The sequence below is a fragment of the Chiloscyllium plagiosum genome, unplaced genomic scaffold (genome assembly GCF_037043375.1).
Source record: "Chiloscyllium plagiosum isolate Xiang-an unplaced genomic scaffold, Cpla_swu_hap1 HiC_scaffold_1, whole genome shotgun sequence".
Taxonomy (NCBI): domain Eukaryota; kingdom Metazoa; phylum Chordata; class Chondrichthyes; order Orectolobiformes; family Hemiscylliidae; genus Chiloscyllium; species Chiloscyllium plagiosum.
In genome coordinates this window covers 110,473,070-110,496,543 of record NW_028270139.1, presented here as the reverse complement: position 1 = coordinate 110,496,543, position 23,474 = coordinate 110,473,070, and the positions used below count along the sequence as shown (strand labels likewise).

Sequence of the window (23,474 nt, the reverse complement as noted above, 5' to 3'; positions counted from 1 at the left end):
ACTTATTTAGTAATCTTCAAAAACCACAATCTTCTGTGACAGTAGCTATTGTTTACACTTCCTCTGTAATAGAACCATGTTTTTTATGGGCTAACAGTGAAGTCTCATGTGGGCCAATGGTGCATATTTACATTATGGACAGGTTTCAAAACAATATGCAAAGGGAGAGGAACATTAATTGTTACATTTAAGATTATCTTTATGACATTAATGTTTTGTTTTGCCAACTGCATTTTATAAGGAGTAAATTATCTTAGCGAGTTTTATAAGATTATCTTTCAGTTATCAATTCCTAAGTTGCTTATCTGGAAGCCAAAACTTCCACAAAAATCTTTCCATGAGTAACAGTTTAAGATTTTAGACCATAAGACTCGAGCAGAATTTAGGCCATTTAGCCCATTGAGTCTGCTCTGCCATTCCATCATGACTGATAAGCTTCTCAACCCCATTCTCCTGCTTTCTCCCCGTAACCCTTGATCCCCTTGATACTCAAGAACCTGTACCATAGTCTTAAATATACAATAGACAATAGGTGCAGGAGTAGGCCATTCAGCCGTTCAAGCCTGCAGCACCATTGAATATGATCATGGCTGATCATTCCTAATCAATATCCTGTTCCTGCTTTATCTCCATAACCCTTGACTCCACTATCTTTGAGAGCTCTATCCAACTCTTTCTTAAATGAATCCAGAGACTGGGCCTCCACTGCCCTCTGGGGCAGAGCATTCCACACAGCCACCACTCTCTGGGTGAAGAAATTTCTCCTCATCTCTGTCCTAAATGGTCTACCCGTATTTTTAAGCTGTGTCCTCTGGTTCGGCACTCACCCATCAGCGGAACCATGTTTCCTGCTGCCAGAGTGTCCAATACTTTCATAATCTTATACGTCTCAATCAGATCCCCTCTCAGTCTTCTAAACTCAAGGGCATACAAGCCCAGTCGCTTCAGTCTTTCAGTGTAAGGTAATCCCGCCATTTCAGGAATTGACCTCGTGAACCTACGCTGCACTCCCTCAATAGCCAGAATGTCTTTCCTCAAATTTGGAGATCAGAACTGCACACAGTACTCCAGGTGTGGTCTCACCAGGGCCCTGAACAGCTGCAGAAGCACCTCTTTGCTTCTATACTCAATCCCTCTTGTTGTGAAGGCCAGCATGCTATTAGCCTTCTTCACTACCTGCTGTACCTGCATGTTTGCCTTCATTGACTGGTGTACAAGAACACCCAGATCTCTCTGTACTGCCCCTTTACCTAAATTGATTCCATGAATTTACTGAATGACCTGGCTTCCTCAGCCTTCTGTGGCAATGAATTCCATAGATTCACCACTCTCTGGCTGAAGACGTCTCTCCTTATCTCCGTTCTAAAAGGTCTACCCTTTATTCTAAGGCTATGCCCTCAGGTCCTAGTCTCGTACCGATGGAAACATCTTCCCAACATCGACTCTATCCAGCCATTTGGTATTCTGTAAGTTTCAGTTAAATCCAACCCCCCCCCTTGTCCATTTCAGAATGAAAAGATATCGAAGGTAGTCTTTAGTTAAACATGGCAAATTTATTGTAGGTTGTTTAACAAAGTGACTAAGCTTAATTTTTCTTTTAGTTCTTGGACTGATATCCAGTACTTGTATCCTGTTAGGTTATGGTGACCAATGTGACTTCACTGCTGAAGACTGTAAAGGCAGTCGAAGATGAAGCTACTAGAGGAACACGAGCTCTGGAAGCCACTATTGAGCACATCCGTCAAGAACTTGCAGTATGTACTTCGTTTGCTTTTTATAATGGTAGTCAAATGTTTCCACTTCCTCATATCTTGTTAAATCATCTCGTTGGTTTTGTTCTCAGTGGGTACTTCTGCATATTGTCAAATGTGTTAGTTAGTAGCTACAGATAACAGAATAATGCATACACCCAATGTTGTTTGTTTACTGAGCTAGTTTTTGGCTACATTACATTTTCTTGGCCTATCTCTAATGTGAGCTGGTGGGATTGTCTTACGAGCAGAGATTGAGGAAGTTAGGTCTATATTTTATCAAATTTCTAAAACTGAGAGGTGATTACATTGAAGCATACAAAATTCTTACACGATAGATTGTAGAAAAGACATTTTCCTCTCACTGGCAAGTTTAGAACCAGGGACATATAAGACTGAGATGAGGGGGATATTTTTCACTGCGAATCTTAGTGGAATTCTCTATCCCAGAGAGCAATGGAAGATCAATTATCGAGCATGTTCAAAACTGACATCAATAGGTTTGTGGAGTCTAATGACATGGAAAAATATGGATGTGGCAGAAGAAAGGAAAGCAGTTTTGGTGTAAACATGATTGGCTATGATTTAACCAAATGGTAAAGTCTGCTTGATGGGCTGAATGGCTTATTCGAAATCAGAGACTCCTCGGTTAGCCGAAAGGTGTTTCTCTTTTTTAGCAATAGATTAGGACTCACCCACAAAATAAAGTGGAAATGCCACTTTGTATTTATATTACTGTATGTCCTGAGCCTCCCAAACAGTTAATCAATACTTGCACAGAAAGGCTAAAAACTTTGGATCGTCTGCTACTGCAGAAAAATTCATGTCTCAAAAGGAATACCTTAAAGGTTGTAAAGAGATCTAACTTCTCTACATTCTTTGCAAATGTTGGAGGTTCAAGATTTTTATAAGAGTGATTTTAAAAGAAAAATGTTATTTCATGCATCTGAATGAAAAATGGATGAAATTAAAGGATTACAATTTTTTTAACTTGTTCACTTAACTCCTCTTATTCCTTAGGTATTTTCCTCAGCAGATCCACCACCTAAAACTTCTACACCTGAAGAATTTATCCGGATGACCAAAGGCATTACCATTGCAACTGCTAAAGCTGTAGCAGCAGGAAACTCCTGTCGTCAAGAGGATGTTATTGCCACTGCCAACCTTAGTCGCAAAGCTATTGCAGAGATGCTTCATTCTTGTAAGGTATCTAATAAGCCAAGCTTCAGCTGCGAAATAGTCATTCATCTTAATTGACAAAGAACTGGATAAAAGATGAAGCTTTAATTCTTAAAGGAGCATCTGAGTGTTACTTTTTATTTAAAGTGTTCTTGCTCTTTCTAAAGGAAAGATTGGTACTAAATATATCTTAGTTTCTTTTAAGTAAGTTCTTTGCAAACAATGGGAGAAGATATCAGGTCAAGATGACCTGAGAGCTCCTGGGAACTTCCTGATGAAGGGCTTTTGCCTGAAATGTTGATTCTCCTGCTCCTCAGATGCTGCTTGACCTGTGCTTTTCCAGCACCGCACTTTTGACTCTAATCTCCAGCATCTGCAGCACTTGCTTTCACCTAGCTCCTGGGAACTGTCCAATTCCCATAAAAACATTTTGTAAATTTGAATGCAGATTTCTTGACCTTCACCCAAAGTTAGGAGAAATTGAGGACTGCAGATGTTGGAGATCAGAGTCTGGATTCCTGATGAAGGGCTTATGCCAGAAATGTCTATTCTCCTGCTCCTTGGATGCTGCCTGATCTGCTGTGCTTTTCCAGCACTCCACTCTTGACCCTTCACCCAGAGTTTTCTGGAATTGGTTGTTTTTTTGGTTAGTCTGAAATGAAGATTTTTGGCTATTTGTGATGAAGCTACAAGGTTTATCCTCCGGATTATCACTGGAGCAGGAGGTTGGGAAAATACTTGAGGTTTTGCAAATTATGCTTGATTTTACTATAACAAAAGATTCTAAGCACTACTGACCAAACATACGCTTTATAGGCAACTTGTACTTTAAACTACAGAATGGAAAATACCCCCTTCACTTATAACACAACCAGCAAACCCACATCATGGGTATATTTAACCCTGTCCCTTAAGTAATTATTCAATTTTCCCCAACAAGATTCATAGTGACTCTCAACTCCCACAGGTTTTATTCTGTTCCTTTCCTTTCTCAGCCTAATAACTTCCAACTTCAGATTTGTAATTCACAGTGGGGAGATTTCCTGGTGATTCTCCCTCCAGTATTAGCTAGACAAATCTGTTAGCCTCATTTCAATTCCTCACAATTTGGCCTTCTCAGTCGAAGGGTTGCCAGTATTCTTTTGCGGTGAGGCTTAGAAGGTTTAGACCTTCTTTAGGTGCTCCTGGCTGACGCTGTCTTTCTGAGACTTTGAGACATCCTGCATGGGGAAAACCTTTGAGCTCATATCTATGGCAAAGTGCATCACATGAACATTATACCCTAGTAGAACCCAACTCTCTTTTATCTTCAATCTAAATAGACAGTTTAAAGCATACTGCTTACAATTCAACATTCTCAATGCATGGCGAATTTTGAGAAGATTTGTAGCTCCGGTTGAGGTTTTGGATGTAGGTTTTCTCGCTGAGCTTGAAGGTTCATTTCCAGACGTTTCGTTACCCTACTAGGCAACATCTTCGGTGGGCCTCAGGCAAAGCAATGCTGAAAATACCTGCTTTCTATTTATATGTTTGGATTTCTTTGGATTGGTGATGTTATTTCCTTAGACCCCATCTACCACCCCCTGAGAAAAAGAACAGGAAGTTATTTCACCACAGGAAATAACATCACCAACCAAAGAAACCCAAACATATAAGTAGAAAGCAGGAAGTTTCAGCAGTGCTTTGCCTGAGGCCCACTGAAGATGTTACGTAGTAGGGTGATGAAATGTCTGGGAATGAACCTTCAAGCTCTGCGAGCAAACCTACATCCAAAATTCTCAATGCTTTTCCTGGGACTTTGGAGACTGCAGTCCAGCCATTGTTAAAACACAATGTTGCCATAGTCTCCAAATGTACATGTTGCCACATCCTTCCCAGAAAAACAATCTGCACTGCTTTAATTACTAACAGTTAAACCATTTAACCTTGCTGTCAGGTAGGCTTCAGAACAGGTTACATAAGTCTTTAATTCTACCTTAAGTCTTAACCTCAGAATTGTATCAGGAGACAAAAGAGTATGTCACCTTGGTTGATTTTCCCAGTACAGGTGGGTTTGTGTTGGTTATTTGTTAAATAACATTGAAATTGGTGATGAGAAAATTTAAGTTCTCCAATTTGATCAGTTGGGGGAAGGTTTGAGATGACAAATGACACCCATCACTTACCGAGAATTAAATAAGTGAAAATTACAGGTGGAAGTAAAAATAATTGCTCTTTGGTAAATGCATGAGATTCTTTATTTTCAATACTCAATTTCTCCTCCGTTCAGAATTCATTTCTAAGCAATATTTCTTTTGATTTTTCTCCCAACTTCTAAAGTGTATAAAACCAACTGTTTTATAGTCTGATTGTATTTTGTCCTGTTCTTTTACCTGAAACCGCTGAACTTGGAAGTTTAGCTTCTCATCTATATTGTAAATGCAATTTGGTGTTGCTTTATTTTTATTTATTCCTGAAGTGAGCATGAGCTTTTGCTATCTGTCCCAAATTGCCTTTGAGAAGATGGTGAGCTCCCACCTTGAACTGTTGCAGTCTATGGAGTTTAGGTCCATCCACAATGCCGTTAGGGAAGGAATTCCAAGTTTTGACCTAGTGACCCTGAAGGAACAGTGATACAGTTCCAAGTCAAGATGGCAACTGATTTGGAGGCAACTTGCAGGTGATGGTGTTCCCATGTATCTATACTGTTCTTGTCCTTCCAGGTGGCAGAGGTTTTGCAGGTACTGTAGCAAGAGCCAATGGCATTATCTCTCCTATCATCTCGAATAATTGGGAATCAATTTAAACCAAACCAGTAAAACAGATTCAGTGCAGATGTTTCTAACATACATAGAATTATACAGCACAGAAACAGACCCTTCGGTCCAACTTGTCCAAGTTTCCCAACATAAACTAGTCCCATTTGCCATAACAGTGACATTTTTTCATGTCAGAAGTAAAATAAATTTTTGGGCGGTGCTGCTTGTGAAAACTGAAAAAGAGCCCATGGAAGGCTCTTGTGAGAACAAAGCCAGATAATTAACAGACTTTATTACTGCATTTTTATAGCAAGCAGCTTATCACCCAGAAGTCTCCAGCGACGTTCAGACCAGAGCTCTTCGTTTTGGCAAAGAATGTTCTGAAGGATACCTGACTCTACTGGAACATGTTCTTGTTGTAAGTAATCATTAAATTTGTACTGTCTTATAAATGCCTAAACTGGAATTAAATGAATGTGCAAACTTTATTATTCATCAGGTAGTTCTATTCTATTTGTTAAAGTATTAAAATTTCTAATTCTAAATCATTTTTCTTGAAAGCATTTTCATACAATTGTACAACATTATTGGATGCTATTAAGTGTCTGGTGTCAGCTCTTTGAAAGAGCTATTCAGTTGGTTTCATTCTGCATTTCTAGAGTACAGCCGTTATTTCTTTTACAAATATTTGATTCCTTTCTTAAAATGACTACTGAATCCGTTCCAGCAGTAATCTTTCAGGCAATGCATTTCAGATTGAGAAGTTCCTGTGTACAAGTAATTCTCCTCTTCCTTCTGGTTCTTTTGCTGATTACCTTAAATCTGCATCCTCTGGTTATAGATGCTCTTATCACTAGAATGATTTGTCCCTGTTTGCTCTATAGAAACCCCTCTAATTTTCAGCGCCTCTATTAAACCTCCCCTTAACTATCTCCAAGGAGAATCATCCCCATTTCTCTAAACTCTTTTTATAACTGAAGTCTGTCATCCCTGGTGCAATTCTGCAAAATTGTTGCAGCTTCTCCACAGCCTTGACTTTAATATGTATTTAATTGTTTTCTTCTCCCTTCCTCCACTTGTCCATTCCACCATCATTGAAGGTATTGATCATTTGGGTCAGTGGTTATTGGTCACTCTGCTAGATTCAGTTGCCCATCCCTAAGTGTAGACAATGGTTACTGACTGGCTGTTTGACTTATGTGAATCACAGCTGAGCTCAATTTGGACTTCAGCTACTTGTAACATTTTTCTGTGAAGTGGCCAGGTGTGGGACCCTGGCTAACTTCGACTATGCCCCAACCCAGTGGAGCTGAAGCTAACTGTTGTTCCCCTGACACTGGTCATGGCAATCATGAACACGTTTTGGGAGTGGAACCTGAAATCTTCCAATTAGTCTCTTTAGAAGAGTTTTTCCTGACTTTTTATTGCTTTGTCCTGTTATGTTTTTGTTGAATTACCTCTGTCTCTTTTCCTCCTGCATTTCATTCTCATTCCTTCACTATATTTCAAAGCCGGTGAGTATCCTCTGTCACAGCAGCATTAAATAGCCTGGCTGTGTTTGAATGTTATGCATGAGTTTGTCCAAATATAGAGAATTTAAACATAATGTGGAATGGATCCTTCCTACAGACAGTGCTGCAGTTGCTGTGATGAAATGCGAAACAGCAGACTTCTCATATTGCCAAATATGTGCAGATTCATGGTTGCCATACCACCCTCTATTGGTGCTGTAAAAGTTCTAACCTGGGCTCCACTTACCACTCGGAAAATTAATGATCTCACAGAGCATGATGCCTTGATGAGGCAGGCCACATAATATTGGCAGATACTGATGACAGTGAATTCAACGACAAAATAGTTGAACAGGAAAGAATGAATGTTTATTGCCAATTAATTCATTTGCAATAAAATTTTAACATCTTTGATTTGTATAACCCTCCTACTAAACTTGTTTTGAGTTTCTTCAGATGTGTGACATGTGCATAAGGTACATTCTAAAGACATGACTGAGTTATGTCGATGTGAAACGATGCTGTCATTAGCCAATTTAAAACTTTGATTCTGGAATGAGAACTTCTTTTGAAGAAGTCAGAGGCCAATATGTCATGGGTATATAATTTAACTCCTCTGAAGTAGCTCTTTGTTTCCGTAGTGAAATGATTCTCTCCCTTTTGTTTTCTCTACAAGTTTGCTTGTATTTATAAGCACATCTGTTTGTCTTTCCTTCAGACTGACATAAGCTGCATTGATTTATGGATGGGGCTGAGATATTTTACAGCATGTATGTGTTCTGATCTCTAGCTAATTGCATGTATTGTATGTGTAACATGTTGCAGTTTCTACCATATATGTACTTTGAGGGACTTATTGTTATTTTCTAAGAATAGACCATTTAACCCTCAAGCCTTGTCCTTCCATTGAATGATGTTCTGGCTGTTTTGCAACCCTACTCCATAAATGTATACTCTTGGGGCTTCTATTTAACAAAGATAATAATTAGGAAATAATCTTATGAAATTGTAAAATATTAAAATGCATACAATTATTGGAAGACTTCCATCATTCAGTGGGTTCTTTACTTCAACTGGCTACCTAAGAAAAGTACTGCAGGAAGACATGATTTGGAGGTGCTGGTATTGGACTGGGGGGTGTACAAAGTTAAATATCGCACAACACCAGGTTATAGTCCAACAGGTTTATTTGGAAGCACTAACTTTCGGAGTGCTGCTCCTTCATCAGGTAGTTGTGAAATTGAGAGGAGCATTTAGAAAGATATTTACCACTCTTTGTAGATGATCCCTAGGCCTGACTTCTGAGTTCAGTCCCAGGAGGCACTGACTGCCTTGGCAAACCATTAGGTCCATAGATATCTTCAAGTATGGTTAAAGAATGACATGTTTGTTCTTTTATAATGAGGCAGATGGTGTAATTCTGTCTGGAAGTCTGTGCAATACCAATATTCTACCTTAATTCCTCAGGTATTTGCACAGATCCTTAAAGACCAGATGGGTGCTCTGCAAAGCAATATCTAGATGATTGTATGGCCATCGTGATCCTTCCTCACAAACTTGTGTAGACTTTCTTCGGCTCCACTTATGCATTTAGAAGTAATTAAACCAGTAAAGTTGCTAAATTGGTAAAAGCCTCTCAAACTTTTTGAAAGGGAATGGAGATTTGTGACGATAATTAAATTAAAAGCTAATCCTTTTCACTTTGTAACTTTGTTGTAGAGTAAACATGAGTGCCAAAGTGTGTGACATATATTGTTTAGCTAATTATATGATGATTATTTGTGAATTACCTTTTCTTCCCCTTCCATTCAGTATTTTTGATCTCCTTTCTAGATTCTTCAAAAGCCATCGACAGATCTCAAACAGCAGCTGGCAACATATTCAAAACGTGTGGCTGGTTCTGTCACAGAGCTCATCCAGGCTGCAGAGGCTATGAAAGGTAAGGAAGTGTTTTGCATTGAAGTTAAATCTTGGAGTTCAATGTATCATTATTGACACGTATAAAGAAAAGCACCTTGTTCAGAAAAAAACAAAATAGTCCCAAGTGAAGGCGGGGATCAAGTCTAGTATTGGGTAGTGTTGGGTTCTAATGTACTGGTGATGTAACTTGTTCTCTTTAAAATATAATACAGAAGATAATTTTCATGAGCAGCTGCCCAACTTTATAGCTGTTTTAAAGCTAATATTACTGTTAAGGACAGAAGGAACTGCCTTCATAGTTGGTATGTTACTAATTTTAAGGCTTATGGGGAGATAAACAGATAAATGGAATTGAGGCTATAATCTAATCTGAATGATAAAGCAGGCTTGAAGGACCAAATGGCCAACTTTAGTTCCTAATTCTTGTGTTATATTGTGAAGTACTACTCACTGAAGACCAAACATATTCCATATTGAAACTTAATTTGAAGTGAAACAAAGTGAATCCTAGCCAAGGTGCTGGTGCTGGTGCTACTGCCCTGACCAACATTCTTTCCCTCTTCACCCACCCCCCCAACCAAAAGAAAGCAAAAGGGAGTGATTAGCTAATTGATCTAATGATCTAAATTAATCTTTAATTTTATTACTGATCATTTCAGCTAAGTTCTTCAGATGCTGGCAATCATCTTCAGGTTCCAAAGAAGAGCTATCTTGGACTCAAAAAATAATGTTATTGTAGAATTTTTGTTTGAGTTGGTTAGTTGATCCTCTGTTCAGGAAATCTTTCATTGTTGCAGTTACATTTTTATATTTGAACAAGCACATTAAATAAAACAATCTGACATCTTTAATTTTAACTCAACTTTTTGTGAACTAAATGTACTTCTACATCAGGCATTCATTTTGGCAAAGTGAAGGAATTTGGTTGGGTACACTCCAAAGTAACAAAATTAACATCTCACTGTTGTGCAGTAGTTCAAAACACATAGGAAGGAAATTTATACACCAGAAATTCCTTTGCACTGAATTAATGTGATAAATTTTAAGACTGATAATTTGATAGTTTATGAATAGCTTTCCAAGATATGTTGGTGAACAATTTGTAACGATGTCGTCATTTTAGAGATCTACATGTCTGAATGACTTTATATGGATTTTTTGAGTGAACCTATTGAAGCCACAAAATTCTGGATGAAAATATGTGCTGAAGTAGATAATAATGTGCTGGAGAGTTTGCCTTAGTTGTGGGTTGTGGCAAATCTGTACTGAGTTTTCTATGATTCATAATAACCAGCCACAGTCTAGCAATTATGTTCTATTTAGTTTTTTTAATCTTTTATAGGCGTTGAAAAGGCAGCCTTTTCATTGATTCTATAATTATTTGGATTGATTATTAAATTATTGCCTTCAATTGTTTATTGCATTCCAATTTCAAAATAATAAATAGGATGAACTTTCTCAGACAAAAACTGCCAAGAATAGTTTCTATTTTATGCTCCAGATTTTTGCAAATGGTAAAAGTAAAAGCCTTGAGCCTTGTATATATGGATTAACTTTAACACTTTCTGCACTTTTTTATGATGTGATCTGTGCACAATTCTGGATAGAAATTGAGTTATGATCTTCAATTTCAATTCTGCCTACCAGACCTTCACTGATGTCTAGTAATGCAGATCACCCATGTCACTGGGACTCTAGTTCCATGCTATTTAGAATGCTGCTGCCAAAGCTGGTCAATGCCAGGTCGTAGTACTAAATACAGTGCGGATCATTTTGAATGACTATTGTATTTTCTTGGAGAACTATTATTCAGGCCAGTCGCAATATGCACATAAAAATAGAGGAGGCTATTGAACAATGCAAACATTACAAGAAAATTATTTAAGAAATTGCTCTTGGTTGATCAATTTTTGCTTTATCCCTCACATTTGTTAGGCACAGAATGGGTGAATCCTGAAGATCCAACAGTTATTGCTGAGAATGAGTTGCTGAGAGCTGCTGCAGCTATTGAGGCAGCTGCCAAGAAACTTGAACAGCTGAAACCAAGAGCTAAACCCAAGGTGAAAAAATATCTATATAATGAAACAAAAACTGCATTATTTTTTTTTCCTGGGTTTATTGATCTAGTCAGTGATTTACTGCTATGTGGAATAGTACGTTATTTCCTGGTAATTTTGTTTCGAAGTCATTATGTTGGTCTACTGCTGATATAATGAATGTATTCAATGCGAATTTGGGCTGCGTAAATAGAGTTTGATTCACAATCTTTTGAGCTAGTGGACTTCAGCTGGGATTGTATCAAGGATGCTAGAGTTGACCTTGACATTGTGATCTTTATCTAGTGAGAACTCCAAGTAAATACAGGGACGTTAGGAGACTACTGGATCTAACCCTACCATTCCCTATAGTCTGATAACCTCTTACATTTGCTGTTGAGACTTGCACCTTTGCAGTGAACCTGAGGATCTTTATAACCAAGAATTCAAAAACTGAAGAGATTGGAATGTACTGACAGTGCAGGAGACCAACTGCTCAGTAATTGAAATTGATCTCATTTAAACTATTCAAGCCTGTAATTCTTATGACCTTGATATTACAGAAGCTTTTTAGCCTTTGTATGAAGTCTGATGTAAATGTTCTGACTTGAGCGTAACTCCAGATACAATTTCTACATAGTGGATTATTTCAACAACAAATATGTATATAGAATAATCAATATTTTGTGACCAAAACCTTTCACTATACAAATAATGTTACAAGAGACTGTCTGATATGTTTGCTATATTAGGTTGTTAACTAAAACTCAACTATATATCAAACATATTTGTACAGTTTCTTGACTTCACAGCATTTTGTTTTTTATTTGTTTATTAGAAAACCTAGAATTTATTTTTCATGTTTTCTACTCAACTTTTTATCTAACACCTTTGTAGTATACTGTAGAATGCAACCTACTGAAGTTTCGTTTACAGGACTTTAGTTTACATTTTGGCACAAGTTCACCAAATTCCTCAGCTACTCTTGAATTCAAACTCATTTTGTTTGAGTTTTGATGTGACAGTGTATTGCAAATTAATATTGTATCTTTTCAATATATTTCCATTGGCATCTAATCTTTTGTAATTTTCTTTGTCCAACAGCAAGCAGATGAAAGTCTTAACTTTGAAGAACAGATCCTAGAAGCAGCCAAGTCAATCGCAGCAGCAACCAGTGCCCTCGTGAAAGCTGCATCTGCTGCTCAAAGAGAGCTTGTGGCACAAGGCAAGGTAAGAAGTAACTGTGTCACATTAAGTTAGTTCTGCACTAACGTGCGTTTCGTCAGCGTGAATTGGCTATGGCATGATTAACCAATTGTGGGCGTTGTTTGGATAACACAAACTTTCTGCTGAATCGGTATAGCGATTTTCTATAGCAATCTTCTACAACATGATTTTCTATAGTGGTTTTCCATAGCATGATTTTTTATAGCGCGATGTCACAGTGGAATATAGCTGTCGTGTCATAGCAGAACAACCTGTATTTAATGAGTTTTCCTCAATGCATCACTGCCTGCTTTCAAGACAATTTGATAATGCCTGTGGGAAAAAAACACAAGTGTCAGCATAAGATTGATATGAAAAAAATGGGAGGAAATTGTTTTAAACACCAAGTAATTTTTTTCAGGAAAGCATGTAAAATGTTCTCAGTATAAAACCACAGTGTAATTTTGTATCAATTTAGTAATGTGTAAAATAGTTTCATTTCAACAGCTGGTATTAGGACCAATGCACCCCAGATTTGTTTTGGGATCAATAAACTACTTTAGCTATTGTAACAAGACTAGTTGTTAATGTGCTTTCTATTCCTCCCCCTTTATTTAGAAAGGGTATTATGTTTCACCAAGCTTACTTAAATGTGCTCACCTGAATAAGTTGTTTCATTGTAAGGTGATGAATCTAAATAAAAGCATGGCAAATGTTGGAGTGTGAGGGCTCTAATGACGATGCTAGTGTTCTGCCAAAGATCTTGATTCAAGTAGAACCTTCCACAGGGATATGTCACGATATGTCTGACCAGGTTGGTTTTTAAAACTTCAAGAAGGATTTCTTTTCCACCACAGGTTGGAGCTGTACCAGCAAATGCAGTGGATGATGGCCAGTGGTCCCAAGGCCTCATTTCAGCAGTGAGTACAATAAGATACCATCTTCTCCACTTCCAATGTAATCAACTTGAGCATTAATTATTAGGTGACCTGACTCGCTATAATTTTTACAAAACAATGAGACAATATTGCATTTTGTTGTTGTAATTTTTAAACTAAAATAAGTTTTTGATGTAGAACAGATTATGCAAATTTGAATTTCTTTTTCAACCTAAATAAAACTCTCCTCTTGTAGGCTCGAATGGTTGCTGCTGCTACAAGTAGTTTGTGTGAGGCGGCTAATGCAGCAGTTCAGGGTCACGCCAGTGAGGAGAAGCTGATCTCTTCAGCCAAACAGGTGGCAGCATCCACAGCTCAACTTTTAGTGGCCTGCAAAGTGAAAGCTGATCAAGATTCAGAGGCCATGAGGAGACTCCAGGTATCTAATGTATATCTATCATGTGAACAAATTTATGCAAGAAAAAGTTTAAAAAGAAATCACATCTGAAAATACAATTGACACACACAAATGTATGCATATATTCTTCTCCCTACTTCTCTATCATCATAAAGGATGAGCAGAGACTAATATTCTATCGTATTTCTAACGGCGCAGATATGGTTAAACAGTGCAGGATCATTGCGGATACAATAGTGGAGGTGCAAAAACAAAAGCTTGTTCATTTTTGTAAATGAGTCACAGCCATTTGGATGTGGCCACAATTATTGTGTTGTGTGTGAGAATCCATTTTGTTGTAACATCATTTTGAATATTTGTTTACTAAATTTGTGACCCACTTTCAAAAATCAGAGCAAGAGAATATTTTGTATTAAGGATATCAGATGAGGAGCTACATAATAACTTTGGAGAAGTTCAGTCAGTTCTTCCTTCTAGATAGAAAGGGAAAGTGCAAGAATAGCCAGACATATTAACAGGTGAGGAATAGAGGGATATGGACCATGTACAAGCAAATGGGATTAGTTTAGAATGGCATCATGGTTGACACAGACGTGGTGGGCTGAAGAGCGTGTTCCTGTGCTGTACTGTTCTATGTCGTCTTGTTCACTTAACTACTGATGGTGGCCACACTAATTTGTTTATTTGCCTTTTATAAAAGGGAAGCCTGTGACTTGATTTTTCTCTGAATATACTCGAGATTTCCTTTAAACTTTTGGCTTTCGTTTTAATCAGATTATTTTTCAATACTTAAATAATCCATGATTCCATATCATTATTTAATTTTGTCCTTTTTCATGCTTTTTTATTTTCTTTGTTTTTGTTCTAAAATATTTAATCAATCTTTTCAATGAATTAGTCAAGTGAGAAACATTTCCGTTAAAGTTTGGTCTGTTGTGTATTGTGCTTTTGAAATGCCCTACTTTTTACTTTTGGATATTGTAAAACAATACACACACTTCTGCATAATTTTAGCATATTGTCCTTTAGTGACAGAAATATTGTATTCATAGAATCCTTAAAGTGTGGAAACAGGCCATTTGGTTCAACAGGTCCACGCCAAAAAGCATCCCACCCAGACCCATTCCCCTGCATTGTCCATGACTAATCCATCCAATCTGCACATCCCTGAACACCTAACCTGCATATCTTTGGATGGTGGAGGAAACCAGAGTACCCAGTGGAAACACACACAGACACGGGGTGAATGTGCAGACTCCACACAGACTGAGGGTGGAATTGAACCTAGGTCCCTGGTGCTGTGAGGCAGCAGTGCTAACCACTGATCCACTGTGCCACAATCCTGAGATTACTACTCTGTTCATCCTGCCTTTTAGCTTCAACTTAACTTCCTATATTCACTTTTCAGGTCCCCATCACTTTTCATAGATCATAGAACAGCACAGTACAGTACAGGCCCTTTGGCCCTTGATGTTGTGCCGTCATTTTATCCCACTCTAAGATCAAGTTAACCTACATACCCTTCATTTTACCATCTTCCATGTGCCTATCCAAGAGTCACTTAAATTCCCAAATGTATCTGACTCTTCTACTACCACAGGCAGTGCATTCCACACACCCACCACTCTGCGTAAAGAACCAATCTTTGACATCTCCCCTAAACCTTCCTCCAATTACCTTAAGATTTATGCCCCCTCGTGATAAGCCTTAGTCCTTCAATCCAGGCAGCATCCTGGTATATCTCCTCTGCACCCCCTCTAAAGTTTCCACGTCCTTCCTATATTGAGGCGACTAGAACTGAACACAAGATGCCAAGTATGGTCTAACCAGGGCTGTATACAGCTGCAGCATGATCTCACGGCTCTTAAACTCAATCCCCTTGCTAATGAAAGCCAACACGCAATACACCGCCTAACAACCCTATCAACGTGGTTGGCAACTTTGAGGAATCTATGGACATGGACCCCAAGATCCTTCTGTTCCTTCACACTGCCAAGAATCCTGCCTTTAACCCTGTATTCCGCATTCAAATTCAACCTTCCAAAATAAATGACTTCACACTTGTCCAGGATGAACTCCATCTGCCACTTACCTGCCCAGTTCTGCATCCTGTCAATGTCCTATTGCAACTTACAACAGCCCTCCACACTATCCACCAATCCTCCAACCTTTGTGTCATCAGCAAACTCACTAACTCACCCTTCTGCTTCCTCATCCAAGTCATTTATAAAAATAACAAAGAGCAGAGATCCCAGAACAGATCCCTGTGGAACCAAGCTCCAGGCTGAATACTTTCCATCTACTTCTATCCTCTGTCTCCTTTGGGCCAGCCAGTTCTGTATCCAGACAGTTTTACGTCTGTGGTAGTCAAATCATTGGAGAGGATTCTGAGAGACAGGATTTATTATTACATGGAGAACCATCGTTTGAATAGAGATAGTCAGCATGGTATTGTACAGTATATTGTATAGAAAGGTCCAGTTTGACATTGAGTCTATGCTCTGTTATGGACTGACAACATCAAAGTGGAATGGAGTACTGAAATTAACCTCCATGTCCTCAAGCTAGGAACTAATTAGTTTGAGTTTCCTGTTTCTGATCAGTGACTGTTATTAGTGCAAGGACTGAACTCTCTTTTTTAGAATGGTTTGTTGGCAATCAGTGTTTAGATTACCATTTGATACGTTGTCACTTGAATGAAGGGCATTCAAGAGAATGGTACTACTGCAAGGTGTAAGAGTGTGTTCTACTATTTAGTCTGTCTCAGGAGAGGAAGGCCAAGAAGTTCAGGGTGTCCCAACATGCAATTCTTTTTCAAATTCCATCATTAGCTAAAATCTCTCAATGCTGTCAAGCACTTGGAAAATTTGAGTTCTTCATGTGAAATCCCAGTTACCTTGGAAAGCAATGAATTAATTTAACTAGTCTGATGATAGTTAAAGCCCCTATGAAAAAAGGACAGAAGTAGGCCACTTTGCCCATTTAGTCTGCTCCACCATTCAATGAGATCATAGCTGATCTGATAATCCTCAACTCCACTTTCCTGCCTTTTCCCCTAAAATTCAATCCTCAGTTCCCTTACTGATTAAAATATCTGTCTATCTCAGCCTTGAAAAAATTACTCTTTCAAACCCTTGCTTAACTTTCTGGGGGTTAGGTGGAACTGTTGATTTGAAGTTCATCAGAACAGCCATAATCATAAATGACAGAGCAGGCTTGAGGGGCTGAATGATCTACTGCTTCTAAAGTATGTTCATTTAATGCTTATGTTTTGACATTTGGTTTTGGAATATGATTTTGCAGGATAACATTTTTATAACTTGCATTACCAATAGTTTTAATGCCAGTTTATTTCTGCTAATTATAATTATTGTTCAGGAGTAGAGCTTTTATTGTGGAAGTCCATAGGCAGAAGTTCTCCCAATGTTGCTCCAACATGTAGACAGTGTTGTGCGAGCATTTTCATTTTGACTCTTAGTCTGCACCTTTTTTTGTAGACTGCAGGTAATGCTGTGAAGAGAGCATCTGACAACCTGGTGAAGGCTGCGCAGAAGGCTGCAGCATTCAATGAGCAAGAGGAGGAGAATGTTGTGGTGAAGAGTAAGATGGTCGGTGGTATTGCGCAGGTGAGTGAATAAATTAAGCTGGGGAGGTGTTGTGCTACTGGATCAGCAAATCAAAGCCCATTCATTCAGATTCCTTCATGAAGTTTCTAGAATTTGAATTCAGTTCAATAAAGTTACAAGTACAAAGGAAGCAGCCAGACTATATTAAATATCCAATTGGTCACCAGTATCCTTTCGGAAAAGAAATCTGCTGTGCTTTTCCAGTGGGGCCTATGAACGATTCCATTGTCACACCAGCATGATTGACAGTCTCTTAATGTTCCTCGATAACAACATTGCAATGAGCATGTTGTCATCTCACTGTCAAGGAGAAATGGCCAGTCAATGCATCCTTGCCAGCGAATATCCACCTCCTGAGAATTGAGTAATTGAAAATTGCATCTTTCTGTGACGTTACTATGATGTATTAATAGGAACTTTATTTGTCTCTTTCCTGAACAGATTATTGCAGCCCAGGAAGAAATGCTGCGAAAGGAGAGAGAACTTGAAGATGCCCGTAAGAAACTAGCACAAATTCGGCAGCAGCAATATAAATTCCTTCCTTCAGAACTTTGTGACAAAGAGGAAAATTAATTGCAATCTACTAAAACAGCTAACATCTAATCTCGGCCAGGCATCTACAGCTAAAGATTTGAGCTAAATAAATCGGCCAGATTCTTTTTAAAATGTCATGCAATAAGTTCTTTTGTAATTTTGCAATTTGTATGCTAACGGTGCAATAGGCGATTCACTTGCTATGTTTTTCTTTATCCTATAAAAATTTGTTCAGCACATGTTCAATCATGTTAAACATGTTATATTTGCTCTTGAGCACAGAACAGAACGATTAGTATCTGCATGTGCATCAGCACTGGTATGAGAAATGCAATCTATGGTTGCAGTATTGATGCAAATTTGCTGTAAAGCCTGTGTATGATATCTTTTTTTTTAAGTACTTGGGGTCCGAAGGTATATTTGATTATTCCAAAGATGTTGCAGAAGAGCTGTGTGTCCCAGTAGTGAATGGTTTAAAGCCAGTACAAACAGGGAGTTAATAAATGGGACAACCGAAACAGTATGTCACATTCATGAATTCTAAACTCCACGGTGACTAGATGATACATATCATTAAAATTCCATAATGGAAAAATACTCCCTATAATAGTAATATTGCCTTAAATTGGGTCGGAAATACTGTGTTTTGGGGGAAATTAATGTTACTTTCTATTTTTTAACCAGATGTACATGAATTAGACAGTATTTTAGCAGGGTGCCTTACAATCAGACAGTACTTGTTTAATCTACTTCTGGCCTTTAAAACTGCTGTGTTTCCAGGAAAGATTAGAATATTTTTCCATTAAAAGAGTGCATGTTCAAAATTTGTTGTGCTCCAAAAATTTATGTTTTGAAAATATTTATAGGTGTTGCCTATAATTAATTTAAAACCATTTGAACTGCAAGCTCAGTGGGACATATTTAGCAGTTTAACAAAAAAGATGAAGATGCTCCTTCAATTTTTAATTGCTGTCATTCAACTAACTTTGTGTCCTATGTGGTCCCTTGCATAAGCCTTCACATTCTCTTGTTTTAGCACATTACATACAAGTGCTTGTATTTGTTTGTTAAGTAAGTGGACTTCTTAATTGCAATAACATAAATTAATATATGCACTTAATGGTGTGCATCTTTCAACTTAGATCTGTGTTCTTGTGATCAAGTTTACATTCTGCATTAATGGGAATGTTTAGGCAATTATGCATCATTTTTCTATGGTTCCTGGAAGCATGCATTTTAGGCCTTTCTAGGATTCTTCAAATACCAAGTCTATTTCTATATCTAGTTTGCAGAATTTGCCTCGTTCATGTTATTCCTGCAAATATAACTTGTTACTTATGCTCCATTGCCTTTAAATATCACTTTATTTTGATACAACATGCTTCTAATAACAGGTGATGAATACCAACTTTCCAATACTTTTGATGGCTACTTGTTTTTATTTTACAATTTATTTGGTTAATAAAGTCGGTTTCCACTATGGCTTGGACTTTGTGCATTTTTCAACTTTATTTTACTACTTTGATTAAGAAGGTCCCTGAGATACTTAACATTAGGGTCTGTTTATTCAGACTGTTCCTACTATTGTTTTAAAATTTATTTCCTTTCATTTAACTATGCTTTTAATGTGATCTGTTTAAAATGTACTAATGTAGAATCCTCTTCGAGACTAAAATTGGAACGTATGAATGCTAATAGAATTGAGTTCATTAATATATTCTGTTTTCAATATCAAGTAAAAATCAACCCCTTATCAATAATGCACATTTCTATAACTCTGTCTTGTCTATCCATCTTGGTACCTTGTACTGTACACAGTGTCTTTGTATCAACCTCATGTTAACACAAACTCATCAAGCAATGAATGCCCACTTAAGGGCCTCCTACTTCTGCCTCTGGTATCCACCTAGTTTGGTGCCCCGTCTGGACAATAGACAAACATCGGGCTTCTCCACCACCACATAGGTAGTATTATATTATTTATTTCCATTAACTAGAAAATAGGAACAGGAGTAGGCCATTCAGTATGATTATTGCTGATCATCCAACTCCGTATCTGTTCCTGCTTTCTCACCTTTCAATCCCTTTAGCACTAAGAATTGTATCTAACTCTTTATTGAAAACATTCAATATTTTGGGCACAACCACTTCCTGTGTCAGAGAATTCCATAGGTTCACCACTCTTTTCTCAGTCCTAAATGGCCTACACTGTATCCTTAAACTGTGCCCATTATTCCAAATAAAAGGAGTAGCCATGGGCACCCGCATGGGCCCCAGCTATGCCTGCCTCTTCGTAGGGTATGTGGAACAATCCATCTTCCGCAACTACACTGGCCCCACCCCCCATCTTTTCCTTCGCTACATTGATGACTGTATCGGCGCTACCTCGTGCTCCCACGAGGAGGTTGAACAGTTCATCCACTACACTAACACCTTCCACCCCAACCTCAAATTCACCTGGACAGTCTCGGACTCCTCCCTCCCCTTCCTAGACCTTTCTGTTTCTATCTCAGGCGACCGAATCAACACGGACATCTACTACAAACCAACCGACTCCCACAGCTACCTGGACTACACCTCCTCCCATCCTGCCCCCTGTAAAAACGCCATCCCATTCTCCCAATTCCTTCGTCTCCGCCGCATCTGCTCCCAGGAGGACCAGTTCAAAATACGTACAACACAGATGGCCTCCTTCTTCAAGGACCACAATTTCCCCCCCGACGTGGTCGACGGTGCCCTCCACCGCATCTCCTCCACTTCCCGCTCCTCCGCCCTTGAGCCCCGCCCCTCCAACCGCCACCAGGACAGAACCCCACTGGTCCTCACCTACCACCCCACCAATCTCCATGTACAGCGCATCATCCGACGTCACTTCCGCCACCTCCAAACAGACCCCAGCACCAAGGATATATTTCCCTCCCCTCCCCTATCAGCTTTCCGTAGAGACCACTCCCTCCGCGACTCCCTTGTCAGATCCACACCCCCCACCGACCCAACCTCCACTCCCGGCACCTTCCCTTGCAACCGCAGGAGGTGCAACACTTGCGCCCACACCTCCCCCCTCACTTCTCTCCAAGGCCCCAAAGGAAACTTCCATATCCGCCACAGATTCACCTGCACCTCCACCCACATCATCTGCTGCAGCCGGTGTGGCCTCCTCTATATTGGGGAGACAGGCCGCCTACTTGCGGAGCGATTCAGAGAGCACCTCTGGGCCACCCGGACGAACCAACCCAACCAACCTGTAGCACAGCATTTCAACTCCCCCTCCCACTCCACCGAGGATATGCAGGTCATTGGACTCATCCACCGCCAAACCACAACAACCAGACGGTCGGAGGAGGAGCGTCTTATCTTCCGACTGGGAACCCTCCAACCGCAGGGGATGAACTTGGACTTCACCAGTTTCTTCATCCCCCCTCCCCCCACCTTGTCTCAGCCGGATCCCTCCAGCCCGGCACCGCCTTCCTGACCTGCAGTCGTCTTCTTGACCTCTCCGCCTCCATCCTACTCCGACCTATCACCCTCACCTTGACCTCTTTCCACCTATCAAATTTCCAACGCCCCTCCTCCAAGTCCCTCCTCCCTACCTTTTATCTTCTCCTGCTGAACACTCTCTGCTCATTCCTGAAGAAGGGCCTGTGCCCGAAACGTCGAATCTCCTGTTCCCTGGATGCTGCCTGACCTGCTGTGCTGTTCCAGCAATAAAGTTTCAACTTTGATCTCCAGCATCTGCAGACCTCACTTTCTCCATGGTTCAGGACTCCCCAGTCATCAGGAACATAGTTCCTGCATACCTTGTCTAATTCAGTTAGAATTTTATAGCTTTCTGTGTGATCACCATCATCACTCTTCTAAATTCCAGTGAATATAGTCCACATTGATCCAATCTCATTTTATATGTCAGACGTGCCATCCCAGGAATTAGTCTGGTAACCATCTATTGCACTCCCTGCAAAGCCAGAACATCCGTTCTCTAATAAGGAGAATATTAACCCTTTAGTCTCTGAAATAAGGCAGGGCAGGTGACTGAGGTGTCGGATGGGGGGTGGGGAGGTGGCTTTTGGGGCCAGTGACCATAATTCTATTAGATTTAAAATAGTGATGGAAAAGGATAGACCAGATCTAAAAGTTGAAGTTCTAAATTGGAGAAAGGCCAATTTTGATGGTATTAGGCAACAACTTTCGAAAGCTGATTGGGGGCAGATGTTCGCAGGTAAAGGGACGGCTGGAAAATGGGAAGCCTTCAGAAATGAGATAACAAGAATCCAGAGAAAGTATATTCCTGTCAGGGTGAAAGGGAAGGCTGGTAGGTATAGGGAATGCTGGATGACTAAAGAAATTTGGTTAAGAAGGAAGCATATGTCAGGTATAGACAGAATAGATCGAGTGAATCCCTAGAAGAGTATAAAGGAAGTAGGAATATACTTAAGAGGGAAATCAGGAGGGCAAAACGGGAACATGAGATAGCTTTGGAAAATAGAATTAAGGAGAATCCAAAGGGTTTTTACAAATGCATTAAGGACAAAAAGAGAGAGAACAGGCCCCTCAAAGATCAGCAAGGCAGACTTTGTGTGGAGCCGCAGAAAATGGGAGAGATACTAAATGAGTATTTTGCATTAGTATTTACTGTGGAAAAGGAGATGGAAGATATAGACTGTGGGGAAATAGATGGTGATATCTTGCAAAATGCCCATATTACAGAGGAGGAAGTTCTGGATGTGTTGAAACTGGTAAAGGTGGATAAAACGCCAGGACCTGATCAGGTGTACCCGAGAACTCTGTAGGAAGCTAGGGAAGTGATTGCTGGGCCTCTTGCTGAGATATTTGTATCATCAATAGTCACAGGTGAGGTGCCAGAAAACTGGAGGTTGGCAAACGTGCCACTGTTTAAGAAGGGTGGTAAGGACAAGCCAGAGAACTATAGACCGGTGAGTCTGACCTCGGTGGTGGGCAAGTTGTTGGAGGGAATCCTGATGGACACTATGTACATGTATTTGGAAAGGTAAGCACTGATTAGGGGTAGTCAACATGGCTTTGTGTGTGGGAAATCATGTCTCACAAACTTGATTGAGTTTTTTGAGGAAGTAACAAAGAAGATTGATGAGGGCAAAGCGGTAGATGTGATCTACATGGACTTCAGTAAGGCGTTTTACAAGGTTCCCCATGGGAGACTGATTAGCAAGATTAGATCTCTCTGAATACAGGAAGAACTAGACATTTGGATACAGAACTAGCTCAAAGGTAGAAGACAGGGTGGTGGTAGAGGGTTGTTTTTCAGATTGGAGGCCTGTGACCAGGGGAGTGCCACAAGGATCGGTGCTGGGGCCTCTACATTTTGTCATTTACATAAATGATTTGGATGTGAGCATAAGAGGTACAGTTAGTAAGTTTGCAGATGACACCAAAATTGGAGGTGTAATGAACAGCAAAGAAGGTTACTTAAGATTACAACAGGATCTTGACCAGATGGGCCAATGGGCTGAGAAGTGGCCGATGGAGTTTAATTCAGATAAATGCGAGGTGCTGCATTTTGAGAAAGCAAATCTTAGCAGGACTTATACACTTAATGGTAAGGTCCTAGGGAGTGTTGCTGAATAAAGAGACCTTGGATTGCGGGTTCATCGCTCTTTGAAAGTAGAGTCGCAGATAGGATTGTGAAGAAGGCGTTTGGTAT

At 39.5% G+C, this 23,474-nt stretch overlaps 1 protein-coding gene across 8 annotated transcripts in view; it reads left to right on the top strand.

Moving 5' to 3' along the window:
* LOC122548542 (talin-1) overlaps positions 1 to 19,279 on the top strand; it is a 257,387-nt gene extending 238,108 nt beyond the window's left edge. For all 8 annotated transcript variants that reach the window (XM_087989771.1, XM_087989742.1, XM_087989756.1 and 5 more), the window contains 10 exons: positions 1,638 to 1,754; positions 2,772 to 2,957; positions 5,979 to 6,086; positions 9,013 to 9,118; positions 11,035 to 11,159; positions 12,240 to 12,365; positions 13,199 to 13,261; positions 13,476 to 13,658; positions 17,135 to 17,263; positions 17,705 to 19,279. In XM_087989771.1, the coding sequence (XP_087845897.1) occupies positions 1,638 to 1,754; positions 2,772 to 2,957; positions 5,979 to 6,086; positions 9,013 to 9,118; positions 11,035 to 11,159; positions 12,240 to 12,365; positions 13,199 to 13,261; positions 13,476 to 13,658; positions 17,135 to 17,263; positions 17,705 to 17,836 (1,275 nt within the window). In that variant the 3' untranslated portion in view covers positions 17,837 to 19,279. The remainder of the gene's footprint in view (positions 1 to 1,637; positions 1,755 to 2,771; positions 2,958 to 5,978; positions 6,087 to 9,012; positions 9,119 to 11,034; positions 11,160 to 12,239; positions 12,366 to 13,198; positions 13,262 to 13,475; positions 13,659 to 17,134; positions 17,264 to 17,704) is intronic.
* Positions 19,280 to 23,474: the final 4,195 nt, after the last annotated feature.